The sequence below is a fragment of the Engystomops pustulosus genome, chromosome 3 (genome assembly GCF_040894005.1).
Source record: "Engystomops pustulosus chromosome 3, aEngPut4.maternal, whole genome shotgun sequence".
NCBI classification, from domain to species: domain Eukaryota; kingdom Metazoa; phylum Chordata; class Amphibia; order Anura; family Leptodactylidae; genus Engystomops; species Engystomops pustulosus.
Window position 1 is genome coordinate 38249648 of NC_092413.1, and position 25210 is coordinate 38274857.

A 25210-nucleotide genomic window follows, 5' to 3' on the forward strand; every position below is an offset into this window, starting at 1 on the left:
TGAAAAACCACCAACAAAGTTAATGACAAAACTCACAGCCCCGGGGGATCTGTGCTATGACACTACTGTACTGATGGTTTTACACTTTAACTATGATGTAACCAAGTTTATTTCCATTCCTTGAACAATACTGTGACATCACTGCACATCAGTAATACCCTTTACTACAGTCTATATTATGTTCAAACTATGACATCCCTGCGGCCACTTTTCCTATGCTACAACTTTCCTTTGGTCAGAACCCAGTATTGTAGCATCAATGTATTCCCTCCGCAGTTATATCATTGTTTACCATCTCTCTATTGTGTAATGTGCATAGTATCTCTAGGATGTGCATTATCCAGGTTGTGACATGGCTCTATATTGTCAGGGGCGGTGCAGGCATTGTGCAAGACTTCTATTCATGGAAAAAACACATGGAAATGTTCATGGATTGTTTATTTTGAAGAACATTCACTTATAGTTTGTTTAACTATATTCATAGATTGCTGGTGAGCTTTAGCCTTTAATGAGCAACTAAACCTTTGAAGCACTTAATTTTTTTTAATTTCTGAAATGTATAGAGCCGGGGATAATAGTAAACTTTGTAATATACTCAGTAAAGCAGATTTCATGTGCCCCTTTTTTTTTTTGTTTCTTTCTCCTGCAGAGAGCAATGTATATAAAATGTATTCAGAAATGTGTCCCCTTTAGACAGATAAGGAGACTAATGATTAACTCCTACCATACCGACAGCATATTTCCAATAATGGTTATGCTCGCTGAGAAAATTATACTCAAGGTTCAGTTTGTAAAAGCAAGGTCATTAGACGCTTTACCAGATTCCTTTATATCTCAGCTGTCAGTGGGTACAGGGCAGAAAGCCGATTCACTAAAACAAGGAAGAAAGGCAGGGAGAAAGAAGGACACAGGAACATATTTCTTGAAGGCTAATGTCACACTGACAGACATGTGGCAGAGCGCTGGAGAGGGGGGGGGCGGTGCACCGCTCTCCCCTTCCTATAGCAGGCAGCCAACATACGCCTAAAAGGAGCTACTTTGTCGGCGTAAAAGGGGCTAATAAAAGTATACTACAACGTTTACTATTTTTTTTGTATAACTATTTTTATTGAAAAGGTTTTTTTTTCTCTTTTGTATTACAGAAATAAACATGGTCAATACTTGGAAGTAAATGCACAAAGAGTACATGTACATTACAAGCATAGTGTTCGTTAGCTTGAAACAGAAAGAACAGAACCATTGAGGTAAAAAGGGCTTTTGTGAGCCAATTACTTTATAACAAACGTACATTTAGAGATATGGGGGCACAAATAGCATGAGATGTATATATAGAGGGAAAGGGGTGGCAGTTGGGGGAAGTGATATCTTCGCCTGATTGTAGGAGAGTGGACCCAATATTAGACCTTCCACTCAGCACTCAACTCTTTCCTTCCAGAAGTCATCTCAAGGAGCCCATATAGGATTAAATCTATCTACAGTATTCTGGAGAAGGGCTGTGAGATACTCCATGGTACATACTTCCTGTATCCTAGTACAAAGCTTGACCCCGGTCGGGGAGGTAGTTTGTTTCCATTTGGCCGAGATCAGGCATTTAGCCGTCATGAGCAAACGTAGAAGGAGCCTGGAAGTGTGTTTATCTAACTGCTTGGGGAAGAAGTTCAACAGACATATGGTAGGGTCCTGAGGGATGTGGAGACTTAGGACCAAGCACAGAGTATCTACCACCATTCTCCAGTATGGGCGGATAGCAGAGCAGTGCCAGAATATATGCAGGACAGACAGACATTCTCCCCTCTCCACACCTGCAACAAATCAGGGGAGTCAGGGAGTCATATATTCTGTGCCATAGGGCACCATTGATATGATACCAACAAAGTTTACTATTATCTGCACTATTCACTTATAATTGTTTCTCTAAGGTCTAGTTACACTTTAAGGCAGCAGCAGAGGCATACATTGCAGTGGCTGGGGCCCAATGGCAAATCTATTCCAATCCCCCTTACTATAATGTATTAAATTTAGTACCGGTCTCCTTATGTAGGAAGAGATATATGGGTCACCAAGGCTCCTGGACATCCTCTGCGCCCCCTCTGGGCTGGAATAAGGTCTCATGGCAAAATAAGTGGACTGATCCCTCTATAGGTCAGTCATGAGAGTTGGAGGTTCGGTCCATGATAAACCTGACCACATCATCGGAAAGTCCAGGAATAGGATCCACCTTCTTGGAGACTCCTCGAGAGGAGAAGGAGCGGTTGCTGGAGCAGCTCTGTAATATTTTCTCGCCCTCCTGATTCAACACAATCTTGCCCAACTGAAAACTCCGCAAGGCATATAAATGCTGCTTCTTGCTCAAGTCTGATATTTTCTCCGAAAACTGGTGAGACATAGCATCATCTTTTCCTCTCCAAGAGCTTTGTTCATAGAACGCATCCAAGCGAGCTCGAATCTGTTCATCATTTAGGCCTTGTTTTGTCTCCAGTTTGTGTAAGGAGTTCAAGGTAGCAGCACTTTGCTGTGTAGCTACGGATGCGTCACTACTTTGTGGCACAAACTGAGATTTTTTATCTTCTTCCAAAGGCAGCTCTTCATTATCGTCACAAGAATTTTTTCTGGAACCTGCAGAAGGACACACAACAAAAACGAAGAGAATCGCTGTTACTAAACCTCTATAAATACTCAGCCATGGGTAATGCTTGTGTTATCGATAGATTATAACCATTTGAGTCACCTAGTTTTTGTTTTTTTTTTAATCAAAAGGTAAATATCTTAAACTTTTTAATGTACGGTAGATTGGGCCCTAGAGAATCACTGGGTTCTTCTGTGGGTCTAAGATACTAATCCCTGAAGTTCTAGTACAAGGCATCTACACATGGAATCGCAAACAATACAAAATTCAATTATATTAAACAGAGGTTCTTCATGGGTGGGACTTTTTCAATCCTTTCCTCTGATGAGCCTATAGGACCCCGGTCCAACACTGTTGAAAGCAATAACTCTAAGCTAACTAGTATCCTAAAGAGTTAGTATCCTTTCACTCAAAATCTTAGGGTGTGTCAAAACTTTCTAGTAATCATCTGTACCTGAATCCCAAGCGCCAATGACCACACAGTACAAGTTTTCTAATCCGACTAAGGTATTATATGTAAACCGGTCTTTGGCTGCTGCCAGTGTGTCCTGGCATATACTTTGTGGGTAATCCAATGCCAACTCCTGTATTTAATGATCAAAGAATCACTGGAAGAGACAAAAAGCATAGGACCTCATGATGCTGAAAACTCAAAAGGTTTTAAGACTAATGAGGATAGGAAACAACTTATGCTGTACAGCTCATCTGCGGTTGCTCCCTCCATTGGCCCGGTATCCATGGTGGTGTCCTGAGTCACAGCAAATAAGAGATATAGTTAATTCTGCAGCGTGGCCCTGTCCGTTTTTTATGTCAAGAAATGTGACCAGGAGATGTGAGGTTAAATTAAAAAGATAATGACCACCGCATTTTAATGTCACATCATAATATTGGTTTCTGTATTTTTTTTGTAAATTTCTTGAGATTTTAAATATTTGTATTTATAATATATATTGTTCTATTTTTCCCTATTTCAGCAGTTTATGACCAGACAAAGATGGTAATATGGCGTCAAAACGTATTGCCTATTCAATTACTCCACAAACTACCTTACAGCCAAAGGTCACCTTTGTACAGAGTGTTCTTCTCTCTGATTTTGACAAATGATCAAGGAATACTATATTCATATATGGTGCATCTGCCTGCTCCAGGAAAAGCCACAATTACTTCATTATAGATATCTCGTAAATGCCAAAAAAGGGGTCCTCATATAGGCATTTTGTCTTAGATTAAAAGGAAACCTACCACATGATATGGTAGGTGTAAGATGGAAATACCGAGCACCAGCTCAGGGTGAGCTGGTGCCGGAGCTTATTTTTGTTAGTGTCCTAAACCACTGCATCGCGGTTTAAAACACTTTTTAATCTTTATAGCCGAAGCTGCTTTGGCTCACCATTCGTGCGGCTCCCCGGTATTTCCTATGTAGTCGTGCGCACGGTCACACGCTTGGTGTGCTGAGCGCGTACCTCCGTGCGCAGAAGCAGCTTCGGCCATTAAGTTTAAAAAGTGTTTTAAACCGCGATGCAGCGGTTTAGGACACTAACAAAACTAAGCTCCGGCACCAGCTCACCCTGAGCTGGTGCTCGGTATTTCCATCTTACACCTACCATATCATGTGGTAGGTTTCCTTTAAAGGGTTACCCATGCATTGTTAGCTAAACTAGCACACACTAACTAAACAGATCTTTAAAAACTGCTATTATATAGCAATACAGTTATGGTTATGAAAATTTACAGTGTCAGTTTGTAAAGTTGACTAATCATCTATTCATATTCATGTTCTTCAAGCTATTCATGATTGAGAAGGGGTCTGCTTTCTCTTCAGCTCAGTGGACGGAGTAGTTCTACTACATCATTCACCTTCTGGATGTGTGACTTGGTGAAAAGAATTCCTGAGGGAGGGAAGAATGAAGGGGGGATGAGAGAGAGGCTGGCTGAGTGACAAGTCAGCTCCCCCCTCCCTCAGGAATTCTCTTCAGCGAGATTAGTAGTCATGGCTGAGCAGGAAACACAAGACTATGCCAGACACAGCTCAGAGGAAAGACGATGATCGGACTCACATGGGGTCCTTTTCATGGTGAATCAACTTTACAAAACGGACTGTACAACTTTTCAGGCACCGGTAATAACAATATAGAGATATGTGTATAATATCAGTTTTCAAAGATGTTTTGTTAGTCTGGGTTAATTTATATGACAGGTTCCCTTTAAATCATCTACAGAGATAGATTCAGAACGATGGCTTATTATGAAGAATCTTATTTAAATGGAATATGATAACAGTTTTTACCATACAAAGCTGCAGACGGTGTTAGGCATTGTCCCTGGAGAGCTGTGTAATTACATCTTTATGTATGTTATTAAGAGTGACATGACTTTGAAAAGTTATATTCCAGCTCTGGAGCTCTTGCAAAGGCTCTGGGTGGGTCTTTCATACTGAAGTGCTTTCTGCTCGGCCCAGTGCTGCTCCACCCCTTCTGCTAAGAGTAGGATCTGTATCAGGATTTTGGTTGGATACTTACTTGTAGTCACTTGGAGCATAGGGGAGGGGGCTGTGCAACCGTTCACTGTAAGGAGCAAAAAAGCTGTTCAAACTGGAACCCCCCAGAGAATTCGCAAGAGCTGCAAACCTGGATTAAAAGTTCACTTATCACAGCCCTGCTGCTACTTAATACACGCAGATAAAATGTATAGTTGCACAGCTGTCCGGGGCCTATACCTAGAATAGTCTGCAGCTTATTACGGTGAAAACTGATTACTGATTCCCTTTAACTGTGCAGCCTGAATGATATGATATATAGCCAGAATTATAGTCAAGGATTCATCTGCTTTATTATGTTCCCTGTTTATCACTAGATTCAGTAAAACTACATTGGCTTCAGATTTCTGTAAATTAAGGGAAATCCAATAGAGATAAAAACCACCGCATAGCAAATCAAACAGAAACACAACATGTAGCTGCCAATTATGATGTTAGGTGAAAGTCACAATTATTTCTTCCATCTTCAAAAATTTACAATATCTGGAACTTTAAATGAGAAGGAAAAAGTGGTAAACCAAATGACATGTAAATACATTTCTGTGAATTTCAATACATCAAAAGACGGTGTCAGTCCCAAACACATTGTTTATCCTTCTGAAGCCCAATTCTGGCACCGTCTTATTATTTAGAGCTAGGAAAATCTCTCTGAACTAAATAAAAGTAGAACCATTACACGGAGAATGTAACCTTAAAGTGATGATTTGATGATGGGAAGAAAAAAGCTCCTGCACAGAAATCAAAATCTGACGTTCTGTGTAAGAAACAAGAAATCTCTAACAAATGAGGTTTTGCTGCACTCAGTGACATTACTATACCTGGAGGGAAGATCGTAGTTTTTGTAGACTGGCAGAATGAGTAAAGCCAGCTTGTTTTGTTTATATGGATATTTACCCATTTTATCCAGGAAAATAAATTATGGCAGCTAAATCAAACACTTCCCTAAGCCATGTAAAAAACAAAAAAAACAAACCAAAATGATAATGAACAGCAGGTTGTGTACCCACGGTGCTATCCAACCGGTTTAGCTTTGGGTCACACATTATGGCCTCACATATGCATACAACTGTGTGCAAGAGAGGAGGGGTGAGCGCTCCTCACCCTTCCCACTTCCATTCAAAGCCGATCAGCTGCACCACAATACGGCAAAATATAGGACATATCCTAGATTTTTCCTTGCAGCTGTCCGGCCTGAGACAGTGAGACCCTGGCCCTTTAAATACAGGGATCTTGCCCCAGGGGACACTAAAGGGTTTATTTTCTTGGTATATAAAAGTTGGCTGTGTTCTTATCATGAACCTTTTCTTTTACATATTGAAACTAAATTGGAGAAGTTGACCCGTGGACCGATTTACTGGATGAGGTCCTTACCTTAACACTATATGAGGCTCATTGTTCAAGATACATGAGGTTAACCGAGTGGCTTCTCCTAAAATACGCATATTGGGGCTCCTTGGAGAATCAGACCTGACAAATATCACATCTCTTCGTATAGGTGGGATGCTGTATGAAATTGTAAGCTAACAGCTCAGCACTGGCTGCGTCCCCCTGCACAAACTATTGAAGAATATAATTTTGAGAATTAACTCAATTATTAAACTTGAAAAGGGGGTTTAATGTAAATTCAAAGTGTGGATGAGGACACCCTTCCTTCTGGGTTTCTGCTCTGTAATCGTATGACAGCCTCTCTGTTATGTAGTGATGTTCAGCGTTTTATGCCATTCGATGTCCCCTTAGATGACTTGCTATAACAAAGGTTTTTATATGATCTATTGCATCTGGGGTGTGGTAGCCTTGGGTACCTTTGTCTGTAAGTTATGTGGCTGGATATAATACTTATCCCTGTGTCCTTGTTTGCTGTAACCCTCTGAACACCTCTCTATTCCGCAATGTCCTTTACCGTGCCATGCAGTAGGATGCCTTCTCATTGACTTGTTGTAATTGTTTATGCAATGTAACGCATGTTTCTATGCAGTGCTGTTAGTCTGTTTTTATGGGGTCAGACTGTGTTACCTGATGGGTGGGTATGTTTTTCTGTTGTAAAAGGTTAAAAAAAAAAATATAAAAAAAAATCTATAAAAAAAAGGATTAAATTCAAAATAATACATACGGTACTTAGAACCAAACTGATGGCCAAAAGCAGGATGGAGCGTGAGGGCCAGAGGGCAGCAGTGAGAGCAGCAGGAACCAAAACACAGTAATCATCAGTAAAAGTACGATAAACTTCATCAGGGGAGAATAATGAGCTATTGATGGAAGAGAAACATTATGGAGCGATTGAAAAGTTGATTTACTGGGTGAAGCATAACCAACGTTTCAAGAAAGTAAGCATAATTCAGTAGTTCTGTTCGTGTAAATGACAAATATCACTTTTCTGGTCATGTGATTTGCAATATTTATTCTAATAATTAATACAATTATTATTAAATTATAATTTATTAAAAGCCTTTTCCTCTGCTGCCTCTGAGCTGGTGGGCAAAGGCCTAGCTGCTGTGCCCAACTCCTACTTTCTGTGGAATTTGACTTTTGTCAAATATTACAAAGCGTATTGTGTTTTCTTGTACTATTAATTTATACAAAGTTTGTTGAAAAGTTGATAAGTGACCATCTATGGGAGTAGTATACAAGTATGAAGATTTTGAGAAAGATTGATGAGCGATTGAAAGAGTGATTGGAATATTGGCATCACAAGATAAACCCAAGGCCTCATTCACAAGGCAAATATATGTCCCCTATAGAGGGCTATGGCACCCGGGCTTGGTACGGGGAGCACAACGAGAGAAAAAAAAAAAAAAAAAGAAAAGAGAGTCCGATCTTCAGACGTAAGAACGGCGTGTGGCTCTATTTGCTACAGGGAGAGGATGGGTGAGCCCGCCTCCCATCCGTCCGTAGAATGCAGTTATAAAAGCTCGTGACTAATACAAACCCAGAACAAATCCACCATTGTGACTATAAGATCCATCACATACATCAGTAAGGCATACACAGGCTATGTATGTAAAGACATATGAACTTAATGTAATCAAATATGTAGAAAAAAAAAAAAAGTCATTTATAAAATAGGAGTACTATTTTTGACATGAATATGCCTTTCCCAGAGACAAAGGGCATCACATACAATGCTCATTGGCGACATCTATCATGGGTTATTCTACAGATGGATGGGGAGTGGGTTGGGGTATCCCTGTGCCAGGTTATAACAATGTTCCACCCCAGGTAGGACCTGGCATAAAATGGAGTCAGACACAAAAGCCGGAGCAATGTTCACGCTGTGCACCGGGTCCCGATAAATTTCCCTAATTTTTTATGGATTCTCATGCAGTAGCCATTTTCCATAGTCCCACAGTGGCAGTCATAATACAATCACATACAATACACATCTTCCACTGCGTCTGGTGAAGCCATAATGGAAATAATGGAATCCCACCCAATATAATCTATAATCATCTCTGTAGCCCCTCTACGGAATAAGGCTGGATTCACACGGCAGCGTGCGGGGAGAGGAGGAGAGGGAGAGCGCTGCTCACCCCCGTCCCTCTCCATAGGGATATATGGCGCACCGCGCCGTATGCCCTGAAAAAATAGGACATGTCCTATTTTTTCACGGGGCATGGAGCAGTACGGTGCCACATGTGTGTTGCACCGTACTGCTCCCGTAGGGCGCCGCACGCCCATTGCCGTCTATGGGGGACGTATATCGGCCGTATATATACGTCGGCTGTATATATGTCCCCCTTGCGGTAGTGTGAATGCAGCCTAAAAGTTAATATTTGGAAAAATGTGCATAGAACCAATGCAGTCACCTAGTAGAGGGGTCTTGCCAGATGCCAGGGATCTCACATTTAATTTCCAATAGTAACGTTCATTAGGTCAGGAAACCTTAGACCTACTTTTGACTTTTGTATGAAAAACGTTAGTTACAAGATCCCCCACTCCCAAAAAAAAGGAGTTGAAGCAGAGAATGCATATTCCAACCTGTTCAAAGAAAATGTTCGCATTATACATAAAAAAGGGGCGAGCTAAGGTTTCAGGCAGACGATTGCTATTTAATTAGAAACATTAGCGTCTTAGAGACCGTCCTGTACGGTGCAAATGTCATGTTTTATTAAGGAGCTCGGATTTGGTCGGCAGCTGGTGACCTAAGCAAATAAAGAACATTACAGTAGGATGAAGCAGCCATGGAGAAGAAGCTTTGTAGGCTCTGGATAAAATCCTCTCCTACACCTAGCACTTTCACACTGTTTTCTAAGAACCTCCATGTGACAGGCTCCATGAATTGCTGATAACCTCTCCCCTGTGATTAATTTATCTACAAGAAAGTAGTGTAATGTGAAGCAAAGACCTCATTTATCTCACAGTAGGAGATTGCTGGAAATATTCCACGGACTGATGCAGCACTTAACAACCCTACTCCAATCCTACATATTGGATGATGCAAGTCAAAACAATCCAATGCAGCCAGATTTAATAAAAAAAAAAAACTACACATTTTTGGCGGTTTCAAGGAACACTAGAATATGATTTAGAGTACTGGGCCTGAGGTCACAATACATGACTTCTGTTGGGTTTTCTGTGGACAGTCATGAGATACGGTTGAAGAAAAGATGTGGGTCCATCACTTGTAACCCATACTCCTACAGCGTTGTTCAAATGGAAGGCAAAAAACCCCAAAACTCTAAAAGCCTTCCAGACCTTAAATGTGACAGTCTGCATAAATACCTGGATGGTAGAATTTTTCACCGAGTGCCACGTTGAGTAGTAGAGTTTGAGTAGGAAGGGCTGCTGTATTACCTGTAGGCCCTTACTATACAAAAACCCCATAGAGTAGATTCTAAAAATTGGAGTAAGGAGTAAAAACTCCAGGTTCTGTTTCAATCTGCGGTCTCCAGGGATAATACACAAGGTTCTTACATTTTTTTTAAAAAGTCAGACAACGAGTTTCAAAAGTGGACTGCTTCCTTCATAAGGTTTTATTTTAATCTGCTGCCTCGAGGGATAACATACAAGTTTCTTAACAGAAAATTGACTTTATTAGGACAACGTATTTCGTAAGCATACTGCTTCCTTCGTTAGGTCCAAGGCAATAGAAATACCAATTTGGAATTTATTTCTCTCCTCACTCTTCTCATTTAAATCCCTGGATCAAAATCCTGAAATTTTTGTGTTTAAGTATAAAGGCCTTTGTTGAACAAATTTAAAGGAAACCGATTATGGTGATGGGACACTAAACCACCCACAGGTCTTCATGGATCAGTGGTTTAATGTCCCAAAACGCCCTGTATAATATTTTTGAGTGGACACATACAAAACCAACAAAAAAAAAAAAATATCCTCACTGCTTGTTCCGCTCGGTGCCGATACAGCGCATGTGCAATAAAGCAGGGGTCTTATAAAGTGAGGACGTCCAATTCTTAGAAATTCGTATGACAATTATAAAAAGAAAGATATAGTTTGCCTTAAGAACCCTTCTGGGACTTTTGGGAATCTCCAGGTCAAAAACTCTTTCCTATGGTAACCTCACATCTAAACTAACTTTTGGCTTTCATCACCTGTCAGATGGAATGATTTTATTTTCTCATCGCTATACACTACAACGAACATGTGTCTATCCTTGTGCTATCCGTTTTATTGGGGGGGGGGGGCATTTCACTTCTACGGAAGTCTTATCCACAGTTGAAAAAAAAAAAAAAAACTGTGCATGTAAAAGAGGGGGGAAGACATATAAAATTGCCACATAGAAAGCAAAAGGTTCAGATAACATAATGGTCATGTGTAACCTGCTCTCTGCTCCGCACAGGACGTCCCTACGATACCGAGCAACTCTACTGAACTTCTATGACAAGCACAAAGCAGAATATTCCATTTTTTCTCTCTTAGAGAAAATGAAGACACATAAGATAATTCCCCGGAGCGTGCCTTATCGCCGGTTGTCTCTAATAACTATTAAAATGGAACTCGCATCGCATATAAGCACGAACATATTCATCTGTTGTCACAGAAACACTAGTTATACAGACAATATCAGAATATGTCAGAACGGAGGAAGCAAAAGACCAAAAAATTCACAGGGAAGCTCTGAAAGAAGAGGTGACCCCTTCATAGCCAGAAAGATAATGAAACCCCCAGATCATTGGGAGTTCAGAGTTTGGAACCCTGACCAATTCCTGAACAAGAGTTGAATAGCAACAGAGAGAAGAATAGGAGCCGAGCTGCAGTTCCAGGAGCCGGCCATTCTCTATAAATAATAATAATATAAATCTATATTATTTATACAGGGCCATCATATTCCATAGCGCGTCACAAAACAATACTCTTGACTAGAGACTTCCAGAATCAGCTGAAGAATGGGGGTTTTCGAGTTTCGAATCCCCGCCAATCTAAAATGCATGGCCCTATCCTATGTGTATTCTCAATAAACAGACTGCAGAGTCTCACATTTTGGATTGTTTCTGCTCATTAGAGGTTTGGGCACTGCAGTCCAAATGCTCCAAAATGTCATGAACCCCGTTCGTCATTACTCTGAAGTAATACAATTTATGAAATAACCTTAAAATAATGCTATTTTACTCATGTCAGCATTCACTCACCGGCCACTTTATTAGGTACACCATGCTAGTAACGGGTTGGACCCCCTTTTGCCTCCAGAACTGCCTCAATTCTTCGTGGCATAGATTCCACAAGGTGCTGGAAGCATTCCTCAGAGATTTTGGTCCATATTGACATGATGGCATCACACAGTTGCCGCAGATTTGTCGGCTGCACATCCATGATGCGAATCTCCCGTTCCACCACATCCCAAAGATGCTCTATTGCAGTGATTTTCAACCTGTGTGCCGCGACACATGGTTGAGTGTGCCGCGGGGAAAGTTCCCCGAACTATGGTGCCCCTGTTTAGCGCTGCCGCCGCGCCCCTGTGTTTCGGCCCCCATACTTACCTACAAGCCCCGCGTCGGCGATCTGCCCATCTTCTGTAGCTCCTGCAGGTGCAGGAGCTACAGAAGGTGGGCGGATCGCCATTAGGAGTGAAGGTACGCGGAAGAAGACATCAAGGGTAAGTATATAAGGTTATTATTTGTATAGGGGTATAGGGAAGGCAGCTAGGGACTTTTTTTTTAAATTAGTAAAGGGAGGCCGCTAGGGGTTTTTTTGTTAGTAAAGGGAGGCCTTTTATGACTGTTTTAGTGTCATTTTGGTTGGTGGTGTGCCCCAGGATTTTCTAATTATAAAAAGTGTGCCGCGGCTCAAAAAAGGTTGAAAAATCACTGCTCTATTGGATTGAGATCTGGTGACTGTGGAGGCCATTTGAGTACAGTGAACATATTGTCATGTTCAAGAAACCAGTCCGATTCCAGCTTTATGACATGGCGCATTATCCTGCTGAAAGTAGCCATCGGACGTTGGGTACATTGTGGTCATAAAAAGATGGACATGGTCAGCAACAATACTCAGGTAGGCTGTGGCGTTGCAACGATGGTACCAAGGGGCCCAAAGAGTGCCAAGAAAATATTCCCCACACCATGACACCACCACCACCAGCCTGAACCGTTGATACAAGGCAGGATGGATCCATGCTTTCATGTTGTAGACGCCAAATTCTGACCCTACCATCCGAATGTCGCAGCAGAAATCGAGACTCATCAGACCAGGCAACGTTTTTCCAATCTTCTACTGTCCAATTTCGATGAGCTTGTGCAAATTGTAGCCTCAGTTTCCTGTTCTTAGCTGAAAGGAGTGGCGCCCGGTGTGATCTTCTGCTGCTGTAGCCCATCTGCTTCAAAGTTCGACGTACTGTGCGTTCAGAGATGCTCTTCTGCCTACCTTGGTTGTAACGGGTGGCGATTTGAGTCACTGTTGCCTTTCTATCAGCTCGAACCAGTCTGCCCATTCTCCTCTGACCTCTGGCATCAACAAGGTATTTCCGCCCACAGAACTGCCGCTTACTGGATGTTTTTTCTTTTTCGGACCATTCTCTGTAAACCCTAGAGATGGTTGTGCGTGAAAATCCCAGTAGATCAGCAGTTTCTGAAATACTCAGACCATCCCTTCTGGCACCAACAACCATGCCACGTTCAAAGGCACTCAAATCACCTTTCTTCCCGATACTGATGCTCGGTTTGAACTGCAGGAGATTGTCTTGACCATGTCTACATGACTAAATTCACTGAGGTGCCGCCATGTGATTGGCTGATTAGAAATTAAGTGTTAATGAGCACTTGGACAGGTGTACCTAATAAAGTGGCCGGTGAGTGTATATTCACATAGGACTACACAATGACCCTGAAATTGTGTGTTGTTCTTTAATTTTGATCTCAAGTGTGTAATACATATATCACACACATAGTATATACTCGGGTATAAGCCGACCCAAGTATAAGTTGAGGCCCCTAATTTTTCCATGAAAACCTGGTAAAACCAATATGCTTTTTACTTGAGTATAAGCAGAGTTTGGGTTTTCAGCAAATTTTTTTGTGCTGAAAAACTAGGCTTATACACATATATATATATATATATATTTTATAATGCAGATAAGACAGCTTTCTTGATCGGATATATTTAATTTTTTGACTGGTATATTGGCTGTCAAAAATTGTCCCTAGGCTTCAAAGTTTCGTGATCCAAACAACCATTGCCAAATGTGCATCCCTTACCCACATAAAATAAACATGACATACAATATACTACAACATATAATATACTACAATATTATAACGGTTCCTGCCTTATTCTAGGTCAAGGACAATCCTTTTACCTCTCTATTCCCTCCTACTCATTTGCTTTATTTTTAACTAGAAAAAGACTTCAATTGCTAATTCTGATTTAACACGTCCTTGTCATTTTATCACAATTACAAACTCCATTTCAAGACAACGACACATTTAGATACTGTGTATAATTTAAAAGTCAGTGATCTTTCAGCAAAATATAAAATTCATTAGAAATGTATTGTTAGGCCTTTAAAGGAAACCTACCACTTGAAGTGGCAGGTATAAGAGGGAACTACCGAGCACCAGCTCAGGCTGAGCTGGTGCCAGAGCTTATTTTTGTTAGTGTTTTAAACCGCAGTATCGGTTTAAAACACTAACAAAAATAAGCTCCGGCACCAGCTCAGCCTGAGCTGGTGCTCGGTAGTTCCCCCTTATACCTGCCACTTCAAGTGGTAGGTTTCCTTTAAGGAAATTTCAATTGAGAAACCAAGGCTTGGCCATCCAGCATCATAATAATAGATACCCTGAAAAAATTAGTATGTCTGAAATTAAAGATTATGAGATTACTAGCAGTGTCAAAGTGAATTATTTTTGCATTTATTTATTAATTTTTTTTTAAGTTTTACTATATCACATTGTGGGCTGTGGACTCACGGTGTCACCAATCCGGTTTGGCTAAGAGTTAAATTGCAAGGGAATAATCCACTGGGGATTTAATTCCCATTCAACACGACTCAGGGTAGTCCTTGTGTTGGCAACAGTTGGCCTGAACAATTTATGGGAAACAAGTGCAATACACCAGAAGCCAAGCGGGTGCAGTATGAAGAGCAGACAGCGATCTAGGAAGCAAGCCTTAGGTTAGGGCAGGCCGCAAACAGACAAAATCCAATGTACAGGCTAGAGGTCGGGACATAAAATATATGGATTAGGATCAGGTCAAGGCTCAAGAACACAAACTTGCAATCATGGTCTAGGAAAGGAGGGGAGAGTCAACCACAGAAAATGTAGGAGTTAAGGGCGATGTCCACCTTGATCTTCAATCATTTTAATTGTGCCCATTTGATTTAAATAAAAGTTACCTCTTACCCCTAGTGCCAGTACTGGGTGATAAATACACTCACCCAGTCTCCTTATCGACTTACTTTTGCGTCCACCAGCTGGAGAATTTTTAATTAAGTTTTTAATTTAGCCACTTTAAATTTTAATTTACATTTTTTGGTGCAGGCTAACAATGAATTTTTAAAAGAGCCCATGTCCACCAGCTTTACACTTATGTTCAGGCATAGAATGTGCACAAGAGCAGCTCAGTTTCGGAAAAATCCTTTTTATTAAAAAAAAAAAAAAATTCAAACATCTCTTCATCTTTTAAATTTTCCAAAATTATATTTTTCTCCTACCTAATCGCCTGAGAGAATAAATCAGATATATTATTTGCATTACGAGCAAACAGGGCATTCAACTAAAGATTTGTTGGTTTAATTATTAAGAGCAAACGGGAGTTTTGTCCCATCACCACTCATCTTCATGCCCACCATGTTCTTTTCTTTGTTGAATGCGATTGCCGAGAAGAGAAAAATGTTATTTTTAATTAACATACGTAATGTTTCATGTACACGGTTTCTCATACAAATAATATATGCAAGGACTGTTGAAAGATTATTTATCGAGTTCAAAGAAGAATCCATGAGCTAAACTACTGGTATATTAGGACCCATGCACACGACGATGTATGGGGACCGGTGACATCCCCACATTTTCAGCTGCATCACGGCTCCATTAGAGGTTTTTGGCACCTGGCCATAGTGCAGTGAGCAGACGGGTGCACCACAAAATATAGGGCTTCTCCTATATTTTGTTTTTACAGCGTAGCCTCAGTGGAGAGGGGAGGGGTGAGGAGCCCTCGCCCTCTTAGACCCGGCTGTATACCCGCAAGGTCCAAGATGAGTCATCATTTTAAACAATGATTCATGCATGGAAAATAGATTACAGACTGCTATAAAATACAATTACTTTTGGAGCAGGCGTAGGGCAGTAATGAGAAATAGACTAAAGGTCTAGGATTGGCTAGTTTTCTGTTTCTTTATGATCCCTGACTTTATACGACATTTGCACTAAGGGTGCTCAAACTCGCCGGGAATAAATTTGTCACTAAAATCAATAGGTTTTTCACTTTAAAGGGCAAAAACCGCAATCACTCATTAATGGTGGATTTGTGCCAAATTTGATGAATTCTGCGATTTTTTGGTGGAAAAATTTACACTCAGGTTGTGGGACTTTTTAGATGTAAAAAAACGGCTCAAATTTCACTGCAAAGCCAGGTAAACCATAAATTGGATGCAAAAAAGGACAACAACTAAACATAAAAATAGCACTCCGCATGCCCAAAAGATTGATAAATTCTCCCCTTTAAAAGTACTGAAGTTACCATTCCTTTTAGAAACCTTTCTGCTACCCTAAAAGGAAACCCATCACATGTTTTATGAAAATAGTTTATTTCTCTTAATTTGGCAGATGTGCTTCGGGAGGCATTACCAGAGCCCCTCCAGACCGCGACTTAATTGCCTAATCCACAACAGCGAAGCAATTGAAGGCTGATCGCTGCCTCCTCCGAAGCCTCCTTGTAGAGCATGACATTCCTGGTGTGCGCTGCCTCCTGCTTACTTTGGCAGGAAAGAGACAGTGGGTCGGCTAGAAGTGCCCTTCAAAGGTGAAGATATATATATATTTTTTTAAGGAATGAAACGCAGTAAAGGGCAATATAGAAGGTATGCCTGGCATGCGTAAGCTTAATCTTCTAGACAATTGTTACATTTTTGGGGGTAAAAATTTTGACTTAAAAATTGTAATTTAAAATTTTTCCAGATTTACTACCCAGCACAAGATATGTAGGATCTGTAGCAGTGACAAGTCAGTCAGTGAGCTAGACTTAATGCTTTAGGCTTAAAAATAAAAAAAGAGGCATCAGGAGGTATGCAATAAATAATCTATACATATATGAAAGCCAATGGATAAGCGTTGACTCGACAATTTGTCATCTTTGCACACACTGTCAGTTTTGCCTTCTCTTTTGATTGTAGAATCTCAGAGCATTTGGGGAAATGTTTCTGAAATCTTCAAAATGTCAATTTGCTGGAGAGGAACAGAGTCCTTTAGAGAATTGGGATTATTGTCAGGAACAAAACAACATTGTAAAATCTGGATCTTGTTTCAAATCTGTGTATTGTGTGCGCCCGACAAGCTTCAGAAGAGGCAGATGAGGATGTTTCACTACTCTGAGTATTACGGTTGACTATACCAGGCAGCGCCAATGTTATCTCATAATAAATGTGTCAAAAATGTTCACATATCGAAGGCAACTCAACCAAGGAAAAGAGACAAGAAACAACTAAGCTTTGCTCTTACAACATTTCACATGTATAAGTAATCGGCAATGAAATGGTTCAAACCTATCGCTTATACTGTAAAATACTAAAGGTTATGTGAACAGAACTGATCAGAGGAGAACAGATTGTGCAGAATACTAATATTTGAAATATTTGCATTATGTAAAAACTATAACAGAGGCGGAGCAAACAGGGGCTCGGAGGAGTTAGGACTTTTAAAGGGAGTCTACCAGCAGATTTGACCATACAAAGCTGCAGGCAGTGTCCGGTATTGGCCTTGAAGATCTGTATAACCATAACTTTAATGTTTTAGTAGAAGCAGGACTGTGAATAATTGATTCATATTCCAGGATTGTAGCAGGACTTTGAGAACTAGATGAGTTCTTTGATCTCTGCATTCAGACTGCTCCCCAATTGTTCTGTTCTGCTGATATACCTAACCAGTAGCCTGCTACTTCTCTTACTCAGAGCGTAGGGCAGGGACCGTGATGAGATTTCACAAAGAAGTGCACCAAGTCCAACGGCAATCTTATAATATAAATCCAGTTTTCTCAGCCATGCTGCTATGAACACCACACATGTTTAGAGAGATCTTCAGGCCTGTTACCTAGCACTGTCTGCAGCTTGTTATACAGGTGTCCCTGGTGATCTGAAAGATGAGATCCTTATCTTTAATATGGCACAATAAACATTTCTAGGTACTACAGAACCGAAGATAGGGGCTTCTGAAGCGACTTACCCCTGCAACCTCTGAACTGGATTCCTTTTATGTGCAAATCAGGAAGAGTCATTTACCTGACCTTGGGGGGGGGGGGGGATTTTATTTATTTTTTTACAGGTTAAAGAAAGAGATTTCACATAAAAAGAGGGAATTCAGAAAGGACATTTCATACCCCACCTATGGGGGCTGGTAGAAACTTTTAGATGTCTTTATTCAAGTTCCACTGATATTTCCATGGGATTAGAGCCACATTTCTTCTAAAAACTACTTTTATTGATGCCCTCAGTCATGGAGGCGGAAAGCTGCAGTCTACAGTCAAGCTACCCTGCCTCTTCACTGAGGGAGGGGTGAGGAGCAAAGTTCAATTCTGTTCATATAGCCAGCGTCTCTCTCAGCCCCCACCTTCCTGGGGGAGTCTGTCTCTCAATGTTTCCTACCCCTGTATATGTCTGATGTTGAATATTGGCAGATGGTCCCTAAGTACTAGCTCCATACCGGCAGCATGGTGGTAGCGGTGAGACCTGTCAATCAGGAACAGGGCGGTAGGGCAAGGAATAATGAATATGCAGGACTCACTTAGTGTGATTGGACTCACCTCAAGTGAGTTGCATACATTTACAAACTGATTTTTTCACATTGCAGCAATGGAAAGGAACTGATAAGGCAGATTATTATACTTAGAAGATTATTGATCACCTATCATTAAAATGGGTAATTTAGAAGAGCATATCGGGTCTGCCCAAAGTGTAGTTTCTTTCGTATTATGTGCTAAAAAAAAAAATAAAAAAAAAAAAAAAAAAATAGATTTTAGACTTATGCAGAAATACTGAGCTGATCACAGAACTGCATAAAATCTGCAAGGACACAAAAAAAAAAAACAGAACTGCTTTGTAAAAAGATAGGACATTATGCGCTATCAGTTGCGTGCAATAAAAAGAAAATGCTTCAGGAAATGAAATATTTTCCCTAGCTTATTGGTAGCGATGTTTGGAAAGAGTATATAGCATTGTTAAACATGAACAGAAAGGATCAGTTTGCTCAAGCCATGAAATTATCAATGACGTTAATACATTGCACCGTTGCTATGTGGGAAAGCATTGATGTTGCAGTTTAAACATACATCAGATGATAAATTGTAGTCCAATGTCCATATAAGAGTAATAATTCTGATTATAGGACTAGTATTCCTCATCTAATAGTTTTCACCTTTGCAGTCTGTAATTTGCAGTAGTCTCAAAACTGGTGGGTGAAGAGCTGCATCCCCCTCCCTTCTCAATAGACTTCCTTGTAAACGGACTCCATAAACGGATTCTTGCTAGGAAGATGGAATTCAGCAGAAAACTGCATGGATCATGCTGGGTATACCAAGAGGCGCAGGCTATTGTTAAAGAGTCATCCCATTCCGGCCCTATATGCCACTTGTTGTGGAGGTGACATGGTTGCAATTCCTGGCTCTATGGAAGGAGTTCAGACTTTTTCATGGCTTGTACACCAAAAAACCTGCCAGGATACTTACTACTTCTTACTACTAATTTTATTATAGAGATTAAACCCACATTGGGGAGATGGAATTATGGCTATAGGCTTCTTTCACATAAATGTGTAAAGGGCTGTTTAACAGGAACCTGTCATCAGAAATTGGCCTAATAAACCACTACCAGTCTGTTGTCAAGCAGCTGAACATCTTCTAGATGATATTTCTGTCATGGCCTGGTGTGGTGGCATCATCCAGAAAATCAACATTGAAGTGACATGTGAATTGGTTTTATGAAGTCAAGGAGACGGAGAGTTTAACACTGAAGTCAAGCTTTCTCTGCCTTAGAACGCCTCCTTTACTGTAACTGATCAAAGGACATCTTTGAACACCTTTCATATCATTCACTAAACTTCAGTAAATCTGATCAGAAGCAGAGGAGCTTGATTTCAGTCCACCTCCCTGACTCTATACATCTACAACCTCCCCCACTGGGGCCTAGCCTTTCTTCGGTGGCTGTAGACAGAATAACGGAGTGGCTGGCTTATGCGGCCTTGAGCATGCTATGGTCACAGTGCTTGTATAGGGACCGGAGGTTGGGCCTACAGCCTGGCAGGTTTCCAGCAGGTGGTGTGTGCGAGAAATATGGAGGGAGAGGTTGAAGCAATAGGTTTCTCCCTGGGGCCATCCCTGAGGTGTATATTGGAGTCCTTGGGTGATGGAGCTTGGGGAGCCTGTGGTGGCGATAGAGCCGAATCCGGGGAATAAACAGAGACACGTTACAGTTTTTTATTAAGCTTCAAACAGCAGGCTACAGTCAAATGGTAGCAGCAGATTTAGCAAGACAAAAGGTCGATGAAATAGATGGTCCACTGGAAAAATTTCTCACAGTCTGGTAGGAACTTCACGCTGGGCAGGTAAAGATGGAGCCAAGTCTGGATGGTGGACCTCTGCCCTGGGGCTTAAGACTCCATACTTGCCTTAAGGTGCTAGGCCTGTGGCCCGAGACACCTCTGCTTCCTGGTAGTGGGTCTGGAAGGCAGCTCTATGGGAGCTGCACACTGGACCCGCTGCTCTCTCTACTGATTAGAATCCAAGAACATGTGCTCCCGCCCAGCAGGGGTTTATATACTTCTTGGGGTCATTTGGTAGCACTCTTTAATCATCTTCCAGCTTGCTCTACAATAAGTATAGAGATTCTTATTGGTAAACAACATTTCACATTTTTAACTTTTGCCTCAGCAGTCAGTGGCTACAGCAATTACAAAGTTCTCCAGTATTAAGAGACCTCAGTGATCAGTCTCTTTAACAGTTCCTTACATGGAGAGGGCACCATTCGTAACAACCACCTTACCTATGCGTTGGCAGGGGTGTTGCACATCTAACGTGCATCTCACTTCAAAGTTGATTTTCTGGGCGATGCCACCATGCTGGGCCTTAAAAGAAACATGATCGAGGAGCTGGCCAACTGCTTGACAACATACTGGTAGTGGTTTATTAGGTCAATTTCTGATGACAGGTTCCCTTTAAGGCCTGATATCGGTCCCCATAGAAGGTGTACCAATGTACTGTGCAGTCCATGGGAAAAATATACACCCAAGTTTACAGCTGAGCGCCACGCCTCGCTATGGAGAGGGGAGGGGCAAGCAGCCACAATGCTGACAAAATAGTATAATTTTCCCTTAAAATTTAGAGAATGAAAATGTAGACAACTAGGATACACCAATCATTTCTTATCACATTAAATATCACAGTATATGACTCACAATGCGTTTGTAGTAATAATACCGCCATCTCTTTGTATAACATATATCTACCATTCCAATCTTTAATATTCTGCTCCAAACTTTTATGAAAGGAAATTAAACCTCACATGTGGATAGCGAAAGGACAGCCGACATACGCTCAAAGTGGAGAAAACAGGATATTGATATTAAAAAGTTAATTACATTCAGTACTTTCCCGTGGTTGCACAGAGTATGTCTTAGGACCTCGGACCTGTAAGTAAATGTGTGCAGATGGTCTTTGTAAAATGATAAAATCTGTGGCTGTATCTCGGAGCCGCTCGTACATCTGCTGCAAACTAATTGCCTTTTTTTTTTATTCCACCTTTTTTCTAAAGCGAAAGCTCCGATGTTTTCTCCTTTCTATAATTGTACAAGTGGGTGATTAAACGGTGACTGTAATGTGATTTATGGGGAGGTTGATCATAGCCAAAAGTCCTTTTTCTAACAGCTTGAGCTTGTAATAAAATTTCTCTTTAGCTAATGTTTTATTTCCAAGCGGTTCCAGAAGCCTTACCCTAGGCTGGACACAGGAGATGGAACACATGGAGATGCTATGATAACTATTAAACAGCTCCCGTGTTAAATACAGCTACAAGGCTTACAATTACATCTACATATTAATCCAAAACATTTCAGTTCAAATTGATTTTGAATACATTTCCAAAACTAGGTGACTAATTTGTGGACTTGGTGTTCTCACTCCCTTGGATATTCACTCACAATATCAATAAGGGTCAACTATTGGGGCACCTTCCAATCCTGGGAGTATGAATGTTCAGCACCTGACACAGGCCAGCTGCAGTGCCCGACACAACTGGCCAAGCAGAAGAGGCATTGGGAAAACTTAGGGAATGGAGTCCTTCATTGTTGGTCCCAGAGGTTGGACTTTGACTCAGTAGCGTAACAAGACTCCAGTGGGCCCCAGGAGAAACTTTTGATCATGCCCCATAGACCTAAACTTTCGCTGCTACCCTCATCCCATGTTACACTTGAGAATACACATGTATGCTACACAGACATACAATCAGCATCGTTCTCATATACCATATGTATAGTGGCCAGTAGTACTTATTAGATACTGTCCAGCAGCAGCCCCATCTTATTAAGTTAATATCCAGCAGCAGCCCCGCTACTAATGAAGTGCCTACAGCAGCAGCCCCCTTAATATTAAAATGTCCAGAAGCAGCCCCCTTTCCATAAAATAACCACAACAGCAACCCCCATTTTAATGTTTACAGCAGCAGCCCCCTTAATATTAAAATAGCCAGCAGCAGCACCCCCCTTACTATTTAAGGGAGTCTTCAGTAAAAAGCACCAACAACCACAAAATGCCAACCTAGAAATTTAAAGTGTTACATTACAGCCAGGGCTGGATTAAGGTTGGTGGGGGCCCCTGGGCGCAAAATCTGGTGGGGGCCCATTAAATGTAGTCCAGACAGGGAACAGCAATCACTATATACTGCTCCCCAGTAGTCACTATATACAGCGCCCAGTATTCACTATATACAGCCCCAGGTAATCACTATACAGACAGTCCCCTACTTAAGAACACCCGACTTACAGACAACCCCTAGTTACAAATGGACCTCTGGATATTGTTAAATTACTGTACTTTATCCTTAGGCTACAATAAACAGCTATAACAGTTATCAGAGGTGTCTGTAATTAAGATTTATTGTTATTCCTGGTTCTTATAAAAATCCAAAATTTATAAAGTTCAATTGTCACAGAGACCAAAAAAAATCCTGACCGGGGTTACAATTATAAAATATACAGTTCCAACTTACATACAAATTCAACTTAAGAGCAAACCTACAGAACATATCTTGTAAACCCAAGGACTGCCTGTATACAGCCCCCTATAACTATATATATATACAGCCCCCTATAACTACATACTGTCCCCCATATTAACTCTATACAGTAACCCTATAATAACTATATACACCCCCAATAATAACAACTATATACAGTCCACCTATAATCACTATATACACCCCCTATAACTATATACAGACCCCTATAATAACTATATAGAGACTCCTATTATAACTATATACACCCCCCCATAATAACTATATACAGTTCTAGGTAAAATAATACAATTGCACTCACCTTCCATCGTTCCCCCCGATGCCGTCCTCAACTGCCCTCGGGTGGATAGCGGAGCTTCAGCAAGATGGCGGCGCTCCGCTGCAGGAGGCGTCGCGGCGCTGTACGTTGGCGCGCTATGATCCGGCTCCGATTACAGCAATACCACCCCAGCAAATAAATACATTTGGAATTTATAGTAATAGCACTGGATGCCACATAGCAGGCTTAAAATACTGGAGACCCGCAGAGCAGACAATAATACTGGAGACCCGAGAGCATAAAACTAATAACATTGGAGACCCCTAAGCCTATAGAATAAAACTAATAATACTGGCTACATCCGTAGCAGGCAAAAAAAAAAAAAAAAAAATTTATAAATCCTCTCCTTTCTTACCTCTTCTTCTCCTCCCTGCACCACACTGCAGCTTCTTCTCTCCTCCATGTCCCATGCTGGTTGTATGCAGTGGCATCAGGACCCGGAACAAAACTGTGTTAGAAGCAGGAGAGGACCCGGAAGCAGTACACTACAGCAGCTTACTTACCACTCCTGAGCCCTCTCCTGCAGGCACTCTGCTCTGGGTCCTGACCTTGACCAGTGTCAGCAGGCAGAACACAGAGTGGAGTGGCAGGAGACAACATGGAGCAGGGAGAACTGAACTCACTGCTACCGGTGACGTGCCAATGATCTGTGATCAGTTATGGAATGGACTGTCAGCAGGGTTCGTACCGTAAATCAAGGCTTGACAGGCTGCATGTGGCCTGTCACTGTGACTTGTGCACCCTTTTAGTTGAGATGTATGTGGCTGCACTTTGTGTACATGCTCAGGAGTGAAGCTCCTCGGCTATAGATTAGAGGAATATGGGAAGGAATACCTCCATGTATCTCAGCACTGCTAGAGTGACCAGGAAAACAGGACTGCGGAGTCTGAGTCAAAGTTTGGGAAATTTAGGTGCCGAGTTGGAGGTTTGGGTTAACGACTCCACAGCCCTGCTTGATGGGTAGATTTATGTATATTTTATATTTATGGAAATATTTATTTGCTTATATTCCATCATCTTCCTTTGCTTTGATTCTAGTACAGAAATGTCCTTACCCAAGCGCTAGTGAACATTTTATATTAAGGTTACATTGCACTTTTCTCAATGTACTGCACTTCTGAAAACTCATTAATCTTAATACAGTAGATACAGAATGAGGATCGTTGCAAGAATGTCGTAGCAGTTCTATTACAGAATACATTCACTGCTTCCTATCCAAGAGAATTTCACTTTTTAAACAATCCCAGCAAAATTGCAGAACGGCTGAAGAAGTTACCACCTGTCATGTTATCTATGACATATCTGCCATTACATTTCCAAGGACCTGAGTCGTCACTTTTAGATGGGGGCTTGGAGCAATTTGGAGAACAGAGAAGGCTCCTTTGATGCATGTTGACTTCCTGGCACAGTTGGGAACACGGTGTCCCAGAGCACAGAGGAAGACAGCAGATATGTAAATTCTCCCAACATCAAAAAGCTCTTCTGACTACTTCATTCCCAGTGCATCCACAACATGTACAGTCATTATCACATTCTGCAGCTTTCAAAGTCCTTTCCGTTTATAATGTTCGCATCTAAAGGATCTGATAAATGCAGGTCATGAGAACAGTCCTCCATGAGCACTTGGCCAACATCAGGAAAGGCGAGCACACGCACATCCACTTTATACTCCATCACCACAATTTACCCACCTGACCTAACTGCTGTATAATGTAGGGTTATGATCACACATGCCACCAATACCTATGTTTTTATCATCCAGCGGCTGCTTCCATGACGAAATCTCCCTTCACAAAATTACTTTTGGCAGAGCACCTCAAGGCTTGGGCTCCACATCTTGCTGGC

General features: G+C 41.3%; 1 protein-coding gene across 1 annotated transcript in view; it reads right to left on the reverse strand.

Annotated features, from left to right (window-relative positions):
* Nucleotides 1-207: 207 nt before the first annotated feature.
* SHLD1 (shieldin complex subunit 1) overlaps nt 208-25210 on the reverse strand; it is a 51094-nt gene continuing 26091 nt past the window's right edge. Inside the window, exon 3 of the mRNA XM_072140506.1 lies at nt 208-2616. Coding sequence (XP_071996607.1) covers nt 2144-2616 — 473 coding nt within the window. The 3' untranslated portion in view covers nt 208-2143. The remainder of the gene's footprint in view (nt 2617-25210) is intronic.